The sequence below is a fragment of the Gopherus evgoodei genome, chromosome 7, assembly GCF_007399415.2.
Source record: "Gopherus evgoodei ecotype Sinaloan lineage chromosome 7, rGopEvg1_v1.p, whole genome shotgun sequence".
Taxonomy (NCBI): Eukaryota; Metazoa; Chordata; order Testudines; family Testudinidae; genus Gopherus; species Gopherus evgoodei.
The window spans coordinates 130826648-130845109 of NC_044328.1; the positions used below are offsets into that span (position 1 = coordinate 130826648).

The 18462-nt window shown below is 51.8% G+C and overlaps 1 protein-coding gene across 4 annotated transcripts in view; it reads right to left on the reverse strand.

Moving 5' to 3' along the window:
• MTMR14 (myotubularin related protein 14) overlaps positions 1-11666 on the reverse strand; it is a 60108-nt gene extending 48442 nt beyond the window's left edge. The window contains exons 1-2 of one of the 4 annotated variants that reach the window (XM_030568196.1): positions 11612-11666; positions 10805-10953 (exon numbers count right to left, since the gene is read on the reverse strand). In XM_030568196.1, coding sequence (XP_030424056.1) covers positions 10805-10806 — 2 coding nt within the window. In that variant the 5' untranslated portion in view covers positions 10807-10953; positions 11612-11666. Of the gene's footprint in view, positions 1-10804; positions 10954-11364; positions 11497-11611 lie in introns of those variants that run through there. The other 3 variants (XM_030568195.1, XM_030568194.1, XM_030568197.1) reach the window with 3 other exon arrangements.
• Between the last annotated feature and the right edge of the window lie 6796 nt (positions 11667-18462).

Genomic DNA, 18462 nt, shown 5'->3' on the forward strand with positions numbered 1-18462 from the left:
TGTCATTCTTTAATGGTTTGCATTCACAGCCATCTAGGGGAAGTTAGCAAAATGCCAACATGCAAAGTTGTACATAACAGTGGGTAAGCCTGTGTGAACCTTTGTACAGGGAAAGGTTACCGAAAGATGCATCTGCTCAGAAGAGACTCTGCAGAGACGAGGTCCCTGCTTCAACAGATACTAGGAGCTCTGCAAGGCAAGCACCTTCTCATGTAGCTCAGAGAGCATTCCACTACTGCATACTGGAGGGGTACAGAGGGGAGAGCATGATGGCAGAGAAGACTGTGCCCAATACAGAGTTTAATGCCGATCCGATTTAAACCTGACAGTTAATAAAATTCCCAAAGTAAAAGTCTCTGTTACCTGACGGGTTGCAAAAGTAATATATAGCCTTTCTGCACAAGTATTCCATTACAGTATTTTCCATAACAAAAACAAAATCCTTAGAGGCTGAAAGTAATCAGTTAAAGTAACGTCCCTAAAATTCCCACTATCTTTTATGGTTCCTACATCTGGTTGGCAATACTGTCAAACGAATCACCACCTAACACAGCTGGACAGGCAGAGTCCGAGATGTATACATCAGCAGTGTTTAAGTTAAAAGAGTTCATAGTGCGCCTTGTTTAAACTGGATGTGTAATGTGAAAATTCACAAAGCCAGGAACTAATTTCACAGACCAAAAAAGCTTTGTTCATGCAGAGCTCAGGTGCCCAGTGGTCTCTCATGTCCTTCCAGAATATCGAGCTCAGCAAAACAAACTTCCAAAAACCAGGAAATACAGAGTTAAGCTAAATGCTTATGCACCCTTAACTCTGCCCCAACTGGAGCTGGCAGGGCCACTGGCAGTTATCTGCATGCACTCCAGCTGCATTCACTGTGTTAGGTATAGGTATTAGATGGAAGAGCTGGGACTATGACATGAGGTGATTTGGGGGGCAGTATGTGTGTGAATCCCTCTTCCTGACCCCCTCGTGTGGGTGGGGGAGAGAGATGAAAGGAAAGAGGTATGTGTGGTACCTTGAGAGATCCGGTATGCCTCATCTCAGCACTGTGCTATGCAAGTCATGGGCTTGGCAGCACATAGGTGGGAGACGAGCATGGTCTGTGGGTTTAATGAAGGGTAAGTGAAAGTAGTATTAGATGGCATTGTGCACACACGGGTGACAGGACTGTAACAATTAGCAGATATGGTGTACTATCTGTGGAGTAGGCTGAGTATTTGAGCATAGGACAGGTGAGGTACCTGCTGCTCAGTACAGGGCAGAGGCAGATCCCAAGTATGTGTTATGAGCACATTGGGGCATTACCTCAGTTAGGGTAGAGTTAAGATTGTGTGTCTACATTCACTCTGTATGTCCTGGTTTTCAGAGGTTTGAGATTTGTTCAACTCAATCTTCTGGAAGGGTACAATATAGCATTGGACAACCTTAACTGTATGTTACAATGTTTGTCATCAGTGAATTTCCTAGGTGGGTGGTTTGGTTTGGTTTTTTTTTTGTGGCAGGGATGGGGGAGGGCGGCTTTATAACAGAAAGTGTGTTGTGGGTGGAAGTTTCCGGATATTTAGGCAGTTGTAATTCTCTTGTAGATCTGCAACTGAGACTCTGCTATGGCCAGTTGATAATATCAATATGCTGCGCTCCTCATATTGGCATGGACAGGCAAAAGCAAATCAATTGCTCTGGTTGCTGTATGTCAACATAACTTTGGTGGACTTCATTTTGTCATGTAGACTTGCCCTTAGGAGTACTCAATATTTTCCTTTCTAGTCTATCCAATTATGGACATGGCCATCATTTTCAGCATTCTTATTTTACTGTACAAATGTAAAGCATTTATCTCACTTCTTCCCCACAAGACTAACATGTTACAAAACACACACCTCAATCATATCCAATCACTATTAAAAAGTTCACGATCAACAGCAGCCTAAAGCTGGAGATTATTTAATAGGCTGTAACAAAGTCGTAATTGAAATTTCATCTATTAACATTCAGTTCTTCCATGTAACTTCCATATTAGCAGACATCCAAGTCAGAGTGCTTTCCAGAGGTATGACCAATAAGGACTTAGCTCTCCTAGGCCCATCTCCAACTCCACAGCATCTAGTCCTACTCATGTAATTTCTGGGATAGCCTCCAGCTTTCCTGACTTTAGGCACAAAGATGAGGAGAGATGCCAAAGCAGGTGACACTGCTCAGAACACCAGTGCCTCTTCACCAATCCTGTCCAATCAAGCACACTTGTCCCTGGAACTGCACCCACACCATCCTGTCCTGTACCTCAAAACAACTGCTCTTGGGCTAAATGAGATGTATAATATGCCGTTGTAGAAGGCCGGGAGCTTGCCTGAACTGGGGATTTTCTGCACTCTAATGTAAGTGCACTAGTGTAGCCCTCCAAACTAGGACATAGCATTAATGGCGAGTGACTTGCACTAGGGTAGCTCACTCTGGTGCAGCTCACCTACAGCCAGAGTTTGCCCCATTCAGCTCCACCAACACAAACATCCTACTGTTGACAAGCCCCCGCTCCCTGGGAACCTTCCCCAGGAACACACACTGCTGGGAGGCTAGAGAACCAGAACTGCCCTTCCACCTTCCTCCAGGAATTTCTTCAAAGCTTTTCCTGAAGTGCTGTTTGCCTGCTCTGGAACGCAAACCTGCAATGAAGCCAATTGTTTACAGACAAGCAGCCACCAGTACAGAATATTGCTCACACCCAGCCTTCTCCTAGTTTGTTTACATGCTTAGTAACTGTTCATCTCAGCCAGTCACTCCTTTTGCTAGCTGCTTAGCATTCAAGCAGCATTTGTTGCTATATTTTACTATTAGGGCTTGTCTACACCTGAAACACTACAGTGGCACAGTTGCAGCAGTGCTCCAGTGTAGACAGTACCTGTGGGGTGGGGAGCCTCTGGTTGGTGTAGGCAATCCACCTTCTCAAAAGGCGGTAGCTTGGTTAGCAAAATTCTTCCATCGACCCAGAGCTGTCTATACTGGAGGTTAGGCTGAGTCAACGACACTGCTCAGGGGTGTGGATTTTTCACTCCCCTGAGTGACATAGCTGAGTCAATCTAACTGTCAGTGTAGACCAGGCCTTAGATTCATAGATTGAGTTACCTATTTAGTAGTATTTCAGTACTGCATAGTGGCCCAATCAAGACTGAAGTCCTACCTGACCCCTTCCATCTTTCTAAGAAGCAAAGGAATTTTCATCCTGATTTTGTAGGCAGCCAATTTTCATTTTTATTATTTAAATCTGAGTCGTGGGCAGGGGGTGCCTGGAACTCACAGGCAGGGGTGGGGTTAACCTTCAGGTTGCTGCAGCGGTGGGGGGGGGGTCTGGGAAGGAGTCTTGACCCAGCTTCTTGCCCATCCCACTCCTCCAGTGAGGACAGGGCTGCATTGAAGAGCCAGGGTCAAGATTGACAAAATGGAACCAAATTACTGCCATGTAAAATTCAAAAGGTCGTAGAGGCGTTTTTAAACTAAGAGCTGGGGAAAGCCAACAGATACAGAGGAGCACACGGTTCAGACAGACACATCCTTTAGGGGAAGCTCTATTAATGGGAATTCTCCATAGTTTAGTAAAGAGGAGAGGATACAAGTTGATAGGGTTGAACTGAAGAGAAACAGTCAAATGAAAAAGAGACCCCTTCAATTATATTACACAATGGCACACAACTAAAAAGGGACACATCTTAAAAGTGCTTATATAGAAATGCTAGAAGTCTAAATATTTATATGGGTGAATTTGAGTGCCTGATATTAAACGAGGATATTGATATAATAGGCAACACAGAAACTTGGTGAAATTATGATAATCAGTGGGACATGATAATACCAGGGTACAAAATATGTAGGAATGACGAAGCAGGTTGGACTTGTGGGGGAGTGGCACAATATGTGAAAGAAAGAGTCAAATATAGTAAAAATCTTAAATGAATCAAACTGTACCACAGAATCTCTCTGGAAAGAAATTCCAGGTTTGAATAATAAGAGTAGAGCGGTAGGAATATGTTACCGACCACCTGACCAGGAGGTGCTGGCGACTATAAAATGGTCAGGGAGATTAGAGAGGCTTCAAAAACAGAAAGTCCAATAATAGTGAGAGATTTCAGCTATCTCCATTGTGATTGGGTGCATGTCAACTCAGGACAGGATGCAGAGATAAAATTGCTAGACACCATTAATGATGGCTTCTTGGAGCAGCTAGTCTTGGAACCCACAAGGGGAGAAGCAATTCTTGATTTAGTCCTCAGTGGTGCACAAGACCTGGTTAAAGAGGTGAATGTAGCTGAACTGCTCAGTAATAAGAGACCATAATGTAATTAAATTTAACATCCTTGTGGGTGGGAAAATACCAAAGAAGCACAGTAGCATTTAACTTCAGAAAGGGGAACTACAGTAGAATCTCAGAGTTACAAACTGCCCAGTCAACCACGCACCTCATTTGGAACCGAAAGTACATCATCAGGCAGCAGCAACGACAGACAGACAGACAGACAAAAGGTAAATACAATACCATACTGTGGTAAACATATACTAAAAAAATAAAGGGAAAGCAGCATTTTTCTTTTTCATGGTAAAGTTTCAAAGCTGTATTATGTCAATTTTGTGTTTAAATTTTTGAAAGCAGCACCAAAATGTTTTGTTCAGAGTTACAAACAACCTTCATTCCCGAGGTGTTCGTAACTCTAAGGTTCTACTGTATGCAAAAATGAGGCATCTTATTAATGGAAAGTGGGCAAACACAAGAGCAAAATCCCTGCAAGCTACATGGAAATTTTTTTAAAAACATCATAATAGAACTCAAATTAAATGTACACCCCACATTAAAAAACATAGCAGGAGGACCAAAACAGAGTCACAGTGGCTAAACAGCAGAACAAATGAGGCAGCTAGAGGCAAAAAGGCATCCTTTAAAAATTGAAAGTCAAATCCTACTGAAGAAAACAGAAAGGAGCATAAACTCTGGCAAGTCAAGTGTAAAAGTATAATTAGGCAGGCCAAAAAAGAACTTGAAGAGCAACTAGCAAAAGACACAATACTAATAGCAAAAAAAATGTTTAAACTGTTGTGGGATAAGAGGGAAGGTCCTCTCATGGATCAGTAGCTGGTTAAAAGATAGGAAACAAAGGGTAGGAATAAGTGGCCAGTGGAAAGAGGTAAATAGTGGTGTCCCCGAGGGGTCTGTACTGGGATCTGTCCTATTCAACAGATTCAGAAATGATCTGGAAAAAGGGGTAAACAGTGAAGTGGCAAAGTGTGCAGCTAATACTCAAGATAGTTAAGTCCAAAGCAGACTGCGAAGAGTTACAAAGGGCTCTCACAAAACCAGGTGACTGGACATCAAAATGGCAGATGAAATTCAATGTTGATAAATGCAAAGTAATGCACATTGGAAAAAACAGTCCCAACTATCCACATAAAATGATGGGATCTAAGTTAGCTGTTATCGTGCAAGAGAGAGATCTTGGAGTCATCATGGATGGTTCTCTAAATACACTTGTTCAATGTATAGCGGCAGTCTAAAAAGCTAACAATGTTAGGAGCCATGAAAAAAGGGATAGATATTTTCTGTCTTATTATCATAATGCCACTAAATAAATCCATGATACACCCACACCTTGAATACTGCGTGCAGATGTGGTCATCCCATCTCAAAAAAGCTATATTGGAATTGGAAAAGGTACAGAAAAGGGCAACAAAAATTATTAGCAGTATGAAACAGCTTCCATATGAAGAGAGATTAAAAAGACTGGGACTGTTCAGTTTGGATAAGAGACGACTAAGGGGGGATATAATAAAGGTCTATAAAATCATAAATGGTGTGGAGAAAGTTAATAGGGAAGTGCTATTTACCCCTTCTCATAATACAAGAACCAGAGGACACCCAATGAAATTAATAGACAGCAGGTTTAAAACAAACATAATGCAGTACTTCTTCGCACAACACATAGTCAACCTGAGGAACTTGTTGCCAGGGGATGCTGTGAAGGCCAAAAGCACAACTGGGTTCAAAAATGAACTGGGTAAGTTCATGAAGGATAGGTTCATCAATGGCTATTAGCTAAGATGGTCAGGGATGCACCCCATGCTTGGATGCCCCTAGCCTCTGTTTGCCAGGAGTTGGGAATGGGTGACAGGAGATGGATCACTTGATGATTGCCTGCTGTATTCATTCCCTCTGAAGCACCTGGCATTGGCCACCGTGGGAAGACAGGATACAGGGCCAGATGGACCATTGGTCTGACCCAGTATAGCCATTCGTATGTTCTCAGGAGGGGATTCTGTCCAGCAGGAAAGGTGGATGGGGGCTCTCTCTCCCCCTCACTCAGCTGCTGAGAGCCCGGGCCCTGCCGATCTTGCTCCCCCACAACGCAGCAGCAGCCGCCAACCGGGAGTTCACCTCCTCTGAGTATGTGTACTGTGTCAGCTAGTGGGGACTCTGGGGTGGAGAGCCAGGTGCGGGGAGATCCAATACTGGCAAAACTGGGGTTAAAAAGAATAAAACTCGAACAGTTGCTTTTTTAAAACCCAGTAATTTTTCAGGGAAATTCAGTCAAACACACAGCTTTAAATACTCTCCATGGTATTCTCTCTCTGATTCCTCATGCACCTGAACATTGCTCGCAGCTGCACATTTGAGAGAAGTCAATGAAGATGTCAGCTCAATGATGCCCAAGTCCCTTTCTAAGGCCTGGCCCAAACCAAAAACTAGGTCAGCCTTGCTACATCGTGATGTAGTTAGTTGGACCTAACCCCTGGTGAATATGCAGCACAGCCGACACAAGAATTCTTCCCTCAACCTCACTACCACCTCCCAGAGAGGTGGCTTAACCACTTCGACAGAAAAATCCCTTCCATCACCGAAGGTATTGTCTACACTATGCACTACAGTGACAGCTGCTGTAGCTGTCCCACTGTAGTGTAGACATGGCCTAAATTGAGAGTTAATTTAGAACCCTGGAAGCTGTCTAGGTAATTAAATTTTTCCCTCCTCTGTGCAACACTCTGCATTTATCAACACTGAAATTTCATTTGCCATTGTGTTGCCCATTCATCTAGTTTGGTTAGGTCCCTCTGAAGTTTCTCACAGTCTTCTCCCGATTTGTCTAACCTAATAACTTATCTTCAAGTTGCTGCCTCATGGCTCGTCTCCCTTTTCAGATCACTCATATAATAAATCTAACACAGAACCTTGAGATCTCAACTGTTAAACTTTTGCCAGGAAGTAAAATTGACCTTTATTTTCTTTTCCTAGTTTTTGATCCATGACAGTACTTGATACTTCACCTCTCCCCCGTGACTATTTAGTTTCTTCAACAGTCTCTTGTGAGGAGCCTTGACAAAGTCTTTTTAAAAGTTTAAATAAGTTATGTCAAGCTAGACATGAGAACATAAGAACGGTTGTACCGGGTCAGACCAAAGGTCCATCTAGCCCAGTATCCTGTCTGCTGACAGTGGCCAATGCCAGGTGCCCAGGAGGGAGTGAACCTAACAGGTAATGATCAAGTGATCCATCTCCATTCTCTGACAAACAGAGGCTAAGGACACCAATCCTTACCCATCCTGGCTAATAACCATTAATGGACTTAACCACTATGAATTTATCCAGTTCTCTTTTAAACGTTGTTATAGTCCTAGCCTTCACAACCTCCTCAGGTAAGGAGTTGCACAAGTTGACTGTGCGCTGCATGAAGAAGAACTTCCTTTTATTTGTTTTAAACCTGCTGCCTATTAATTTCATTTGGTGACCTCTAGTTCTTGTGTTATGGGAATAACACTTTTCCTTATCTACTTTCTCCACATCACTCATGATTTTATATACCTCTATCATATCCTGCCATAGTCTCCTCTTTTCCAAGCTGAAAAGTCCTAGCCTCTTTAATCTCTCCTCATATGGGACCTGCTCCAAACCCCTAATAATTTTAGTTGCCCTTTTCTGAACCTTTCCTAGTGCCAGTAATCTTTTTTTGAGATGAGGAGACCATATCTTTAGACCACCACACAGCGTAAGACCTTGGTCCGAAAGTTTCCAACCAAGTACAATAATGTTATTGATGTGGAAAGATTCTGTATTTTGTTCTTAAACATAAGTACTTGGATACAATAGGGTACAACACTAGAGACATGAGCATTCTGGGCACAATCCAGACAAGAATTTAAGTATATGCTTAACTTTAGACATGCAAATAATGCCACTGACATCAATGGAGCTATTCACACGCTTAAGCATTTTAAAGTGCTCTGATGGATTTGTGTCAGCTTGCATCAAGCACTTTGCTCAGCAAGTGAAATGCTTCCTCCACTGTGTGTTTAACTGCCCCACTCAGTGTTACAGTCAGTTTTTTGGAATGGAATTTTTGTGTTTAGAAAAGAGTAAAAATAAAAGTAAGAGGAGATAATAACTTAACAAAACAAATCTAAGGGCAAATAGGTGGCCTGTGTATAAGGTACAAGCACAGACTCTTATGTACAATACTCAGAGAGATGTGTACAAGGGGGGAGATGATGGAGACAGTGGCACAGATTCTCACCTGCACCAAGACTGACTGAGTGCAGGAGAGCACAGTGGGCGGCTGGTTACAGCTCCCTGTTATCTGGGCCAGGCCTGATGTAAGTTACAGCAATGTAGGGGCTGTTCTGATGTTAGGCAGTTGAATACACCATTGTCCAGGTCTTAACCCTTCTATTGGGGTCTGTCAGCTCTGCTATGGGAGCCAACTATGTTGGTTTAATGGCAGCTGGGGTCAGGAGTAGCATGAATTTGGCCCTCTTCTCATAGCTCAGCTTTGAATCACTAAGGGCTGGTCCACACTACGGGGGGAAATCGATCTTAGATACGCAACTTCAGCTACGTGAATAACGTAGCTGAAGTCAAATATCTAAGATTGGATTACTCACCCGTCCTCACCGCGCGGGATCGACGTTCGTGGCTCTCCCTGTCGATTCCGCAACTCTGTTGGGGTTGATGGAGTTCCGGAATCGATATAAGCGCGCTCGGGGATCGATATATCGCATCTAGATGAGACGCGATATATCAATCCCTGAGCAATCGATTTTAACCCGCCGATACGGCGGGTAGTCTGGACGTAGCCTAAGTGTGGGTAGGTGCATCTATTGTTTGATCAGAGGTGTAAACAGATTTGAGACAAATGTAGATTGTATGTTTACATGTGGAATTAACGGTCATGAAATCCTAAAGCAATCACTGTGAGACTCTGTAGTGGCACAATCTCCATTCTGCCACAGGAGACTATGAAACTAAGACTCAAGTAAAAGTTTTGTGCATGCATGTACTAAAGTGAATAAAGATTGCTTTTTAATATTCTTTTATTTCTACTTATATACAACACCTCACAAAGGGCTGAGTGGACTTCTAAATTTGCAAAGAAAATGTACTGTTCTGAAACAATAAAGTTTCAGAACAGAAATTCAGTAAATCAGACAAATGCTAACTTATAACTTTTGCAAAGCACAACCAGTTTATTCTATCCATTCAACAGTGGTCACTTGCCAGACTTTCTATGCAGGCACAGTACCTCTCAGGAAGTGCTCACATCCAGACTTAATGGAGCTCTCTTGCACATGCCACACACAGGCTATTTAAAAGCTTTATAACTTAAGTCAAAATCAATGGTTTCCAACATACAGTAAGCTGATTCGCTAATATGTTCCAAATAAAAGCACAGAGTTTGGGTTGTTATACGTGGCTCACATGTCTAAATTAGTGTCTCCAATCCACAAATCCCAAAAGCTGAACAAGTTTCATCAGCAAACGATTGTCCAAAAACACATTATAAAAGTTTGAGTAACTTTCAAGTTTGAAAATTTTCAGGTCATCTGATGGGGCAGCACAAATACCATGGAACTTAAATCACCAGTCATAACAAACCTACTGCACACAGGAAGAGAGCAGCTTGCTGACGGCCTGAAAGCAATTCACACTTTGGGACCTCAGAGCCAAGTACTGGCCTAGCCTAACCATGCTCGGTGATGAGATCTGACATGATCTCAGTCCAAAGTACAATGAGTTTCTTACTCTCACAGTCAGTGGCACAACACAGTTCAGAGTATGCTCCTCCCTTGCCCCTACTCTTTACCTCAGCCTCATCCCCAAAAATAGGGTCAAAAGTCCAGTAACATTTATTGAACACCAAGAGTGCATTCATCCCTATATAAATATGAATGTTGCTGCCGTACCTACACCAGATAGTGTAACCAGAAAAAAATTAGCCCACCCATAACTGTTATGCACCTAAAGCTGCCTTGCAACATATTCTATTCTTCCCATCCACAGCAAACTGAAGAAATTTAGCTTATTTCTTCGCTTGCAGAAAAGCCCAAGAGTTTGAGGCAACAGCTGCTCTGAAAGGGCCAGAAAGACTGCAAAGCTACACAAGATTAGGGACTAGAACAAAATATCCTAATAGCACTGCCAACTTCACACTAAGGTGCAGAGACAGATCCCAGTTCCATGGGACAAAAGTAACCCAGCGGGTGATCTGTCTAGCTAAAAATAGGGAGTTCATCCATACAGTAGACAGTGCAGGCACAACTATAGCTCAGCAAAGAGTGCATTTCCAGTTTTCTCGTGCTTCTTAAGAGCCCAGTCATGCAGGGAAGATAACAAGACTAGCTAGCCCTCTGTGGAAATGCCCCTTGTTAGAGCTACTCAACCTGGAACCACGGTTGTGTGTCTTGCAGGTGAGACAGGGCTTAGGCAGTTTTGTATGGCTCTCGTGCAGCCAGCTCTCCTGGCAGGAAGGAGGCGGGTGGGGCAGGAGTTACTTACATGTTCCGCTCCCTGTCAGTGCTCTCGTACTCTAGGAAGACAATCTGCCGAGGATAGTGGCCACAAATTTCCCCATTCACATTCTGGATCAGGCTGTAGCAATAGTCCCTGCCAAACAGCTCCAAGCAGCGCTTCTCAATCCTCTCCACCTGCAAGACAGCCAAATTTACAGCTCAGGAGCTGGAGCTCAGGCTGACCCTTCCCCTCAGGGCACAGGACACCTCTGCTATCCTCCTCCCCAGAGGCCTTGCCTTAGCCAGGAGGGGCTGGTGGGGCTTGGCCCAGCTGGAAGCGAACCCCCTGTCTCGCCCAGCCAGAAGCGGGAGAGGGTGTCAGGGTCTCTCAGACCAGGGAATGTGGGGGTTGTCCCGCGGGCACAGCCGGGAACGGATGGGGGGGGTGAGGCTCTCAGGGGCTGAGCAGGAAACGGGACGTGTCTCGGGGCCCGGCCCGGCCCGGCCCAGCGGGGGGGTCTCTCTCCGGGGTCTCAGGTGCCGGCAGGGGGAAGAGACGGGGGCGGGGCAGTGGGTCCCGCGGGGGGCTTGGCCTCAGCCTCTCACCTTCGCGCTGCTCCCGGCCCCGCCGCCGCCCCCGTCCTTGGCCCGATACTGCGCCCGAGAGAACGCGAGCAGCAGCTCGGCCAGAGCCCGCTCCCCGCTGCCCGCCTGGGGCCAGCCCCGGGCCCCCGCCATCCCCACCCGCTCACGGCTCACGGCCCATCACGGCCCCGCACTCGGCCACCGGGCTGCTTCCGTTCCCCGCTTCCGGGGCCACGGCGCGCACCGGACATTCGCAATAGGCCCAGACCTTCCGGGCGCTGCCGTGACGTCATCACATCGCGACGCAGCGACTCGAGCACCTTGCTCCAGCTCCCTCACTCCCGCTATAGCCGCGCATGCGCCCGGCCGGCTCCCTGTTCCCACCGCCCCGCGCTCCGAGGCGTGCTCCAGCCCCGCCCACGTCCAACCCGCGGGCTCCGGGGCGCTCGCCCCCTTGCGTCTGTGTGGACGCAGCCCAGGCCGTGCGCGGGGTGTTACCGGGGGGGGGGCGGCGCGGGGTGTTACCCGGGGGGGGGAACCCGGCGCCTGTGGGCAGCGCGGGGTGTTACGGGGGGGGGGGTCCCGGCGCCTGTGAGCAGCGCGGGGTGTTACCGGGGGGGGGGGTCCTGGCGCCTGTGGGCAGCGCGGGGTGTTACCGGGGGGGGGGTCCTGGCGCCTGTGGGCAGCGCGGGGTGTTACGGGGGGGGGTCCTGGCGCCTGTGGGCAGCGCGGGGTGTTACGGGGGGGGACCCGGCGCCTGTGGGCAGCGCGGGGTGTTACCGGGGGGGGGGTCCTGGCGCCTGTGGGCAGCGCGGGGTGTTACCGGGGGGGGGTCCTGGCGCCTGTGGGCAGCGCGGGTGTTACCGGGGGGGGGGGTCCTGGCACCTGTGGGCAGCGCGGGGTGTTACCGGGGGGGGTGGTCCTGGGGCCTGTGGGCAGCGCAGGGTGTTACGGGGGGGGGTCCTGGCGCTTGTGGGCAGCGCAGGGTGATGGGGGGGGCCTGGCACCTGTGGGCAGCGCGGGTGTTACCGGGGGGGGCCCCCGGCGCCTGTGGGCAGGGCGGGGTGTTACCGGGGGGTCCCGGCGCCTGTGGGCAGCGCGGGGTGTTACCGGGGGGGGGGGGCCCGGCGCCTGTGGGCAGCGCGGGGTGTTACCGGGGGGGGTGTCCTGGCGCCTGTGGGCAGCGCGGGGTGTTACCGGGGGGGGGTCCTGGTGCCTGTGGGCAGCGGGGTGTTACCGGGGGGGGGTCCTGGCACTGTGGGCAGCGCGGGGTGTTACCGGGGGGGGGGCCGGTGCCTGTGGGCAGCGCGGGTGTTACCGGGGGGGGGGTCCTGGCACTGTGGGCAGAGGGGTGTTACCGGGGGGGGGGGCCCGGCGCCTGTGGGCAGCGGGGTGATGGGGGGGGTCCTGGCGCATGTGGGCAGGCGGGGTGTTACCGGGGGGGGGAACCGGCGCCTGTGGGCAGCGCGGGGTGTTAGGGGGGGGTCCCGGGCTCTGGGCAGCGGGGTGTTACGGGGGGGGTCCCGGCGCCTCTGGGCAGCGGGGGTGTTACCGGGGGGGGGGTCCTGGCACCTGTGGGCAGGCGGGGTGTTACCGGGGGGGGGCCCCGGCGCCTGGGGCAGCGGGGGTGATGGGGGGGGTCCTGGCGCCTGTGGCAGCGCGGGGTGTTACGGGGGGGGGGAAACCCGGCGCCTGGGCAGCGCGGGGTGTACGGGGGGGGGTCCGCGCTGTGGGCAGCGCGGGGTGTTACGGGGGGGGGTCCCGGCGCTCTGGGCAGCGCGGGTGTTACGGGGGGGGTACCGGCGCCTCTGGGCAGGGCGGGGTGTTACGGGGGGGGGGTCCCGGGCTATGGGCAGCGCGGGGTGTTACCGGGGGGGGGCCCGCGCTGTGGGCAGCGGGGTGTTACCGGGGGGGGCAGGCGTGTGGGCAGCGCGGGGTGTTACCGGGGGGGGGTCTGGCATGTGGGCAGCGGGGGTTACCGGGGGGGGGGGCCCCGGGCGCTGTGGGCAGGCGGGGTGATGGGGGGGGTCCTGGGCCTGTGGCAGCGCGGGGGTGTTACCGGGGGGGGGGAACCCGGCGCTGTGGGCAGAGCGGGGTGTACGGGGGGGTCCGGCGCCTGTGGGCAGCGCGGGGTGTTACCGGAGGGGGGGGGACCGGCGCCTGTGGGCAGCGTGGAGGTTACGGGGGGGGGGTGTCCCGGGCCTGTGGGCAGCGCGGGGTGTTACCGGGAGGGGGTGTCCTGGGCCTGTGGGCAGCGCGGGGTGTTACCGGGGGGGGGTCCTGGCGCCAGGTGGGCAGCGCGGGGTGTTACCGGGGGGGCCTGGCACCTGTGGGCAGCGCGGGGTGTACCGGGGGGGTGGTCCTGGGGCCTGTGGGCAGCGTAGGGTGTTACTGGGGGGGTCCTGGCGCCTGTGGGCAGCGCAGGGTGTTACGGGGGGGGGTCCTGGCGCTTGTGGGCAAGCGCAGGGTGATGGGGGGGGCCTGGCACCTGTGGGCAGCGCGGGTGTTACCGGGGGGGGCCCCCGGCGCCTGTGGGCAGGGCGGGGTGTTACCGGAGGGGTCCCGGCGCCTGTGGGCAGCGCGGGGTGTTACGGAGGGGGGGGTCCGGCGCCTGTGGCAGCGCGGGTGTTACCGGAGGGGGGGGGGGTCCGGCGCCTGTGGGCAGCGCGGGGTTGTTACGGGGGGGGGTCCCGGCGCCTGTGGGCAGCGCGGGGTGTTACCGGGGGGGGTGTCCCGGCGCCTGTGGGCAGGGCGGGGTGTTACCGGAGGGGGGGGGTCCGGCGCCTGTGGGCAGGGCGGGGTGTTACCGGAGGGGGGGGGTCCCGGCGCCTCTGGGCAGCGCGGGGTGTTACGGGGGGGGGGGTCCCGGCGCCTCTGGGCAGCGCGGGGTGTTACCGGGGGGGGTGTCCTGGCACCTGTGGGCAGCGCGGGGTGATGGGGGGGGTCCTGGCACCTGTGGGCAGCGCGGGGTGATGCGGGGGGGCCTGGCGCCGGTGGGCAGCGCGGGTTGTTACCGGGGGGGGCCTGGCACCTGTGGGCAGCGCGGGTGTTACTGGGGGGGGTCCTGGCGCCTGTGGGCAGCGCGGGTGTTACCGGGGGGGGGTCCTGGCGCCTGTGGGCAGCGTAGGGTGTTACTGGGGGGGGTCCTGGCGCCTGTGGGCAGCGCGGGGTGATGGGGGGGGCCTGGCACCTGTGGGCAGCGTGGGGTGTTACCCGGGGGGGGGGTCCTGGGGCCTGTGGGCAGCGTAGGGTGTACTGGGGGGGGTCCTGGGCACCTGTGGGCAGCGCAGGGGTGATGGGGGGGGCCTGGCACCTGTGGGCAGCGTGGGTGTTACCGGGGGGGGGTCCTGGGGCCTGTGGGCAGCGTAGGGGTGTTACTGGGGGGGGTCCTGGCGCTTGTGGGCAGCGCAGGGTGTTACGGGGGGGAAGGAGGGTTCTGCACCAGAACATTAACAGCGCCAGGCTCAGGATTTTGAAATGGTGCAAGTCCTATCTGTGAAATGAACGTGGGGGCTTCAGCCTGGCATTGCCGGGCTCAGGCCCCTGGCTGCACGGGGTGGGAGAGCTACACAGTCCAACTCTGACACAGCACAGGGACCAGGCCTGCCCCAGAAACACCCCACGGCCCTGCCCCTCCATGCCAGCTGCACCGGTGTGGGCAGGCAGGACTTTAGCGTCGGGGGACTTAATGTGAGGGGATCCAGGGGTGGGTGGAGAGGGTGGAACAGTCTGGGTGCGAGCTCAGTGGGGGATCTGGGTCGAGGGGGATCTGGATGCACAGGGGATTGTTGGAGGATTCTGGGTGCAATGGTGATGGGACTCTGCAGGGTGTTCCAGGTGAAGGTGGTTGGGGTTCAGCAGGGATCTAGCTATGGGTGGGTCTCAGTGGGGTGCCCAGATGCTGGGGGACTAGGGCTCAGTGGGGTGGGGATCCAGGTGAGGTAGTTCAGGGTGGTCGGTGCAGAGGGAGTGTGGCTCATCGGGGGGGTTCTGGGTGCAGGGTGGCGTGAGGCTCAGCAGCGGGCTTGGGTGGATGGGGGAGCAGCTCCCTGTAAAGGGATCCCTCCCCCTACAGCTGAGAAGCAATGGGTTTAGAAGCAAGTAGGAGTTGGCAAAGCTTCCTGCAGCCAGGGAAGAAATTTCAGGGTGGGTCTGACGCAGCCCCGGATGCCATGCAGGGAAGAGGGAGTCCCATCCTCCCCAGCCCAGCTGGGACCAGCAGCTGAGCCTGGCACAGGGTAGGAGCCACCACCGGGGTCTTCTCCAGTCTGTCCTCTACCCCATGGTGATTTACCTTTCTGCTGGCAACCAGAACATACTGCTGGGGAGGGTCACATCGCTGCTCTTGTGGCTTCCCTTTGCTTCCCCATCAGCAAGTCAGTTTTCTGCGGGGAAGAAAAGAAATCTGTGGGGGCCATAAATTCTGCACATGCGCAGTGGCAAGGAATTCCCCCAGGAGTAAGCAGAAGTGTGACAGCCATCCCGAGTGATGTAAGTTACACCCACCTCCACGGTAGGTCTGTGGAGAGCTGCCCCCATTGAGAGAGCCTCCAGGCTGCTCTCTCTAGTCTTTCCCCACCCTGCAAATCGTCTCGTCACGTCACTGTGCCTCCATATCAGGGCAGATCTGACATGCCCAGCTGTTTTGTCTCTGGCTTGTCTGAGCTGTGCTGAAACACTCAGACACTCACAACAGCTGCCAGGCCTGGCTTGGGGTCCTGCAGGAGTCAGAGGAACCATTTTGTCAAGGCTTTTTATGCCTCAATAGGCTTCGGTTCGAGCGAGTTTTTCTGACATGCAGCAAAAAAAGCAGGAATTTGTCCTAATCTGTGTATTGGCTGCAAGAGCGAGGAGGCAGCAGTGTACAGGAGCAGCCAGGCTGTGACACTAACCTTGTCTACACTTGGGGTAACTGTGTTAGTCTGTATCCACAAAAACAACAGGGAGTCTGGATTTAGATTAATCTGTTAGTCTTTAAGGTGCCACCGGACTCCTTGTTGTTCTTGTCTACACTGCAAAGTTTTGTCGGCAAAAGCTGCCTTTTGATGACAAAACAGGAGAGGCGTACACACTTCAAAGCTACTTTTGGTGGTAAAACTCTGCTGTTTTGCCGACAAAACAACCACCTCGACGAGAAGCATAGAGCTTTTTGCGGCAAAGTTAAAGCAACAAAGCGTCAGTGTAGACACTACTGTTTGTTTTGTTGACAGAACTGGCTTCCACCAGTATCCTACAATGCCTGCTGTGACCGCTCTGCTCAGTTTTTATCTCTGCTGCCCTCCATTGCGGGAGCACCACTTGCCCTATGCACTGACTGGGCTGATGCCCTGTGCAAAACCTAGCATGTGATCATGGAAATACAGACTAATTATAATGCATACGCACTTGGGGGTCACAAGCAACCTGACCTCTCACTCCCCACTTGATCCAGAACTCCTAAGCACCCCGTAACATGACAGAAATCCCAGTTACTTCATTTCTATCATCCCCAGCAACATAGACAGAACAACCACAGGAGTGGCAAACCTGAGACCCCATTGCTAACCCAGGGAATTAATTCCCTTTCCAATGGCAGCACATTCCCAGTCCCCAAGCCAGACCTCTGGCCACTGACACAGGGACAGGATGAGCATTTTGTCACACTAACATTTTAAACAAATATTCTACTGGCGTTAGAGAAAATTTCTCCACAGATTCCATCAGACTTTGTGACTCATTCTGAGCTCTCTCCTAAATATTTCTGGTCACTTTCCTGCTTTCATAATGGGAGTGTGGGGAGACAGCACCAGTATTGGCTAATTATTCCCCTTTCTGCAGGAGGGTAATGCCCTAGCAAGGGTCATAAAGACAAAATAAAAGAGGTAAATGTGGAATTCAAGAAATCATGGGAAATGCCAAACAGAAGCCCCCCTGAGACACATGTGCCCCCTCAAACAGCAGACTCTGTGCCCAGGAGAAATGCCCCTGGCCAGCCCTCCAAACGCCATCTGGAAACATGGCAGCTGCTCAGGATCTCACCGCAGTTCAGAACAGGCAGCATTGTGCAAGAATCCTGTATTCAACTGAAACAGCAGCAAGGCTTTAGGGAGACCAAATGGAATCACATGAGTTGAGACAGGTCGCATATGCCATGGAGAGTGTCAGACCCTGAGCTCCTGTCTCCTTGCACAGATTTCCAACCTCCTCCACGGACAGGCTCCTGGACCAGTTTCTGACTCTCCCTGCCTGGCAAGGGAGGGACTTTCCCCAGGGACTGTGAGACCACTGGGAATGTGTCGCTGCTGTGGCTATAAGGGGACTGTGGTTCTAGTCTCAGGGATGGGTTGGCTCGTTCCCTTTTAGTGTAGGCAGATTGTGCAAGGACTCTCACTCAGAACACAGTCAGTATATAAATAGCTCTCCTGAGAGCTTAACTAAGGCTTCTCTGCTGTACATAGCAGAGCGAATGGAGACACGCTTGGGTGATGTGAGCTGAATGTTTCGCGTCACTGACCATGCTCACCCAGTGGGGATTTCCAGCTGCTTTAGGCCAAACACTTGAGTCCAGCCAAACAGCAGGAATATTTAAACAAATTGAAACCATTGCAAAGTAAAGTACTTTGTACAGAAAATAAAACACAAAACACTGACAGAAACCAGGGGAAGACAGGCCCCTCCTTACACAGAATCCAAACTAACCAACGAACATGCATTGCCAAGTCTCCGAGCAAGGACTCCCCATTGTCCATGGGCCCATTCAGTGCCTGTTTTAGCTTTGTATCATTTGTAATTAAAAGATGCCAGACAAGATTAAGATCATAGGGTCAGATTTGGCAGTGAGAGCTGTGTGAATGGCCTGGGAGGATCGATCCACAGCCAAGAGTGACAGGAGATTGTGTGGAGCTCGCAGAGGAGTTCATGTGGCTGACTCCCTCTTGCCCAGGAACAGTGGGAAAGGACTGAACAGTGCTACCCTGATCCTGGGCTGGGTATTTCCCCTTTGTGACAGATGCCACCTAGCAGCCCTGGCTGCCCTCACACAGTGTACTCCGGGGACAGACACAGAGTGATACTCGGACTGGAGCAGTACAAGCGGGCATTTCATAAGAACATGAGAATGGCCAGACTGGGTCAGACCAA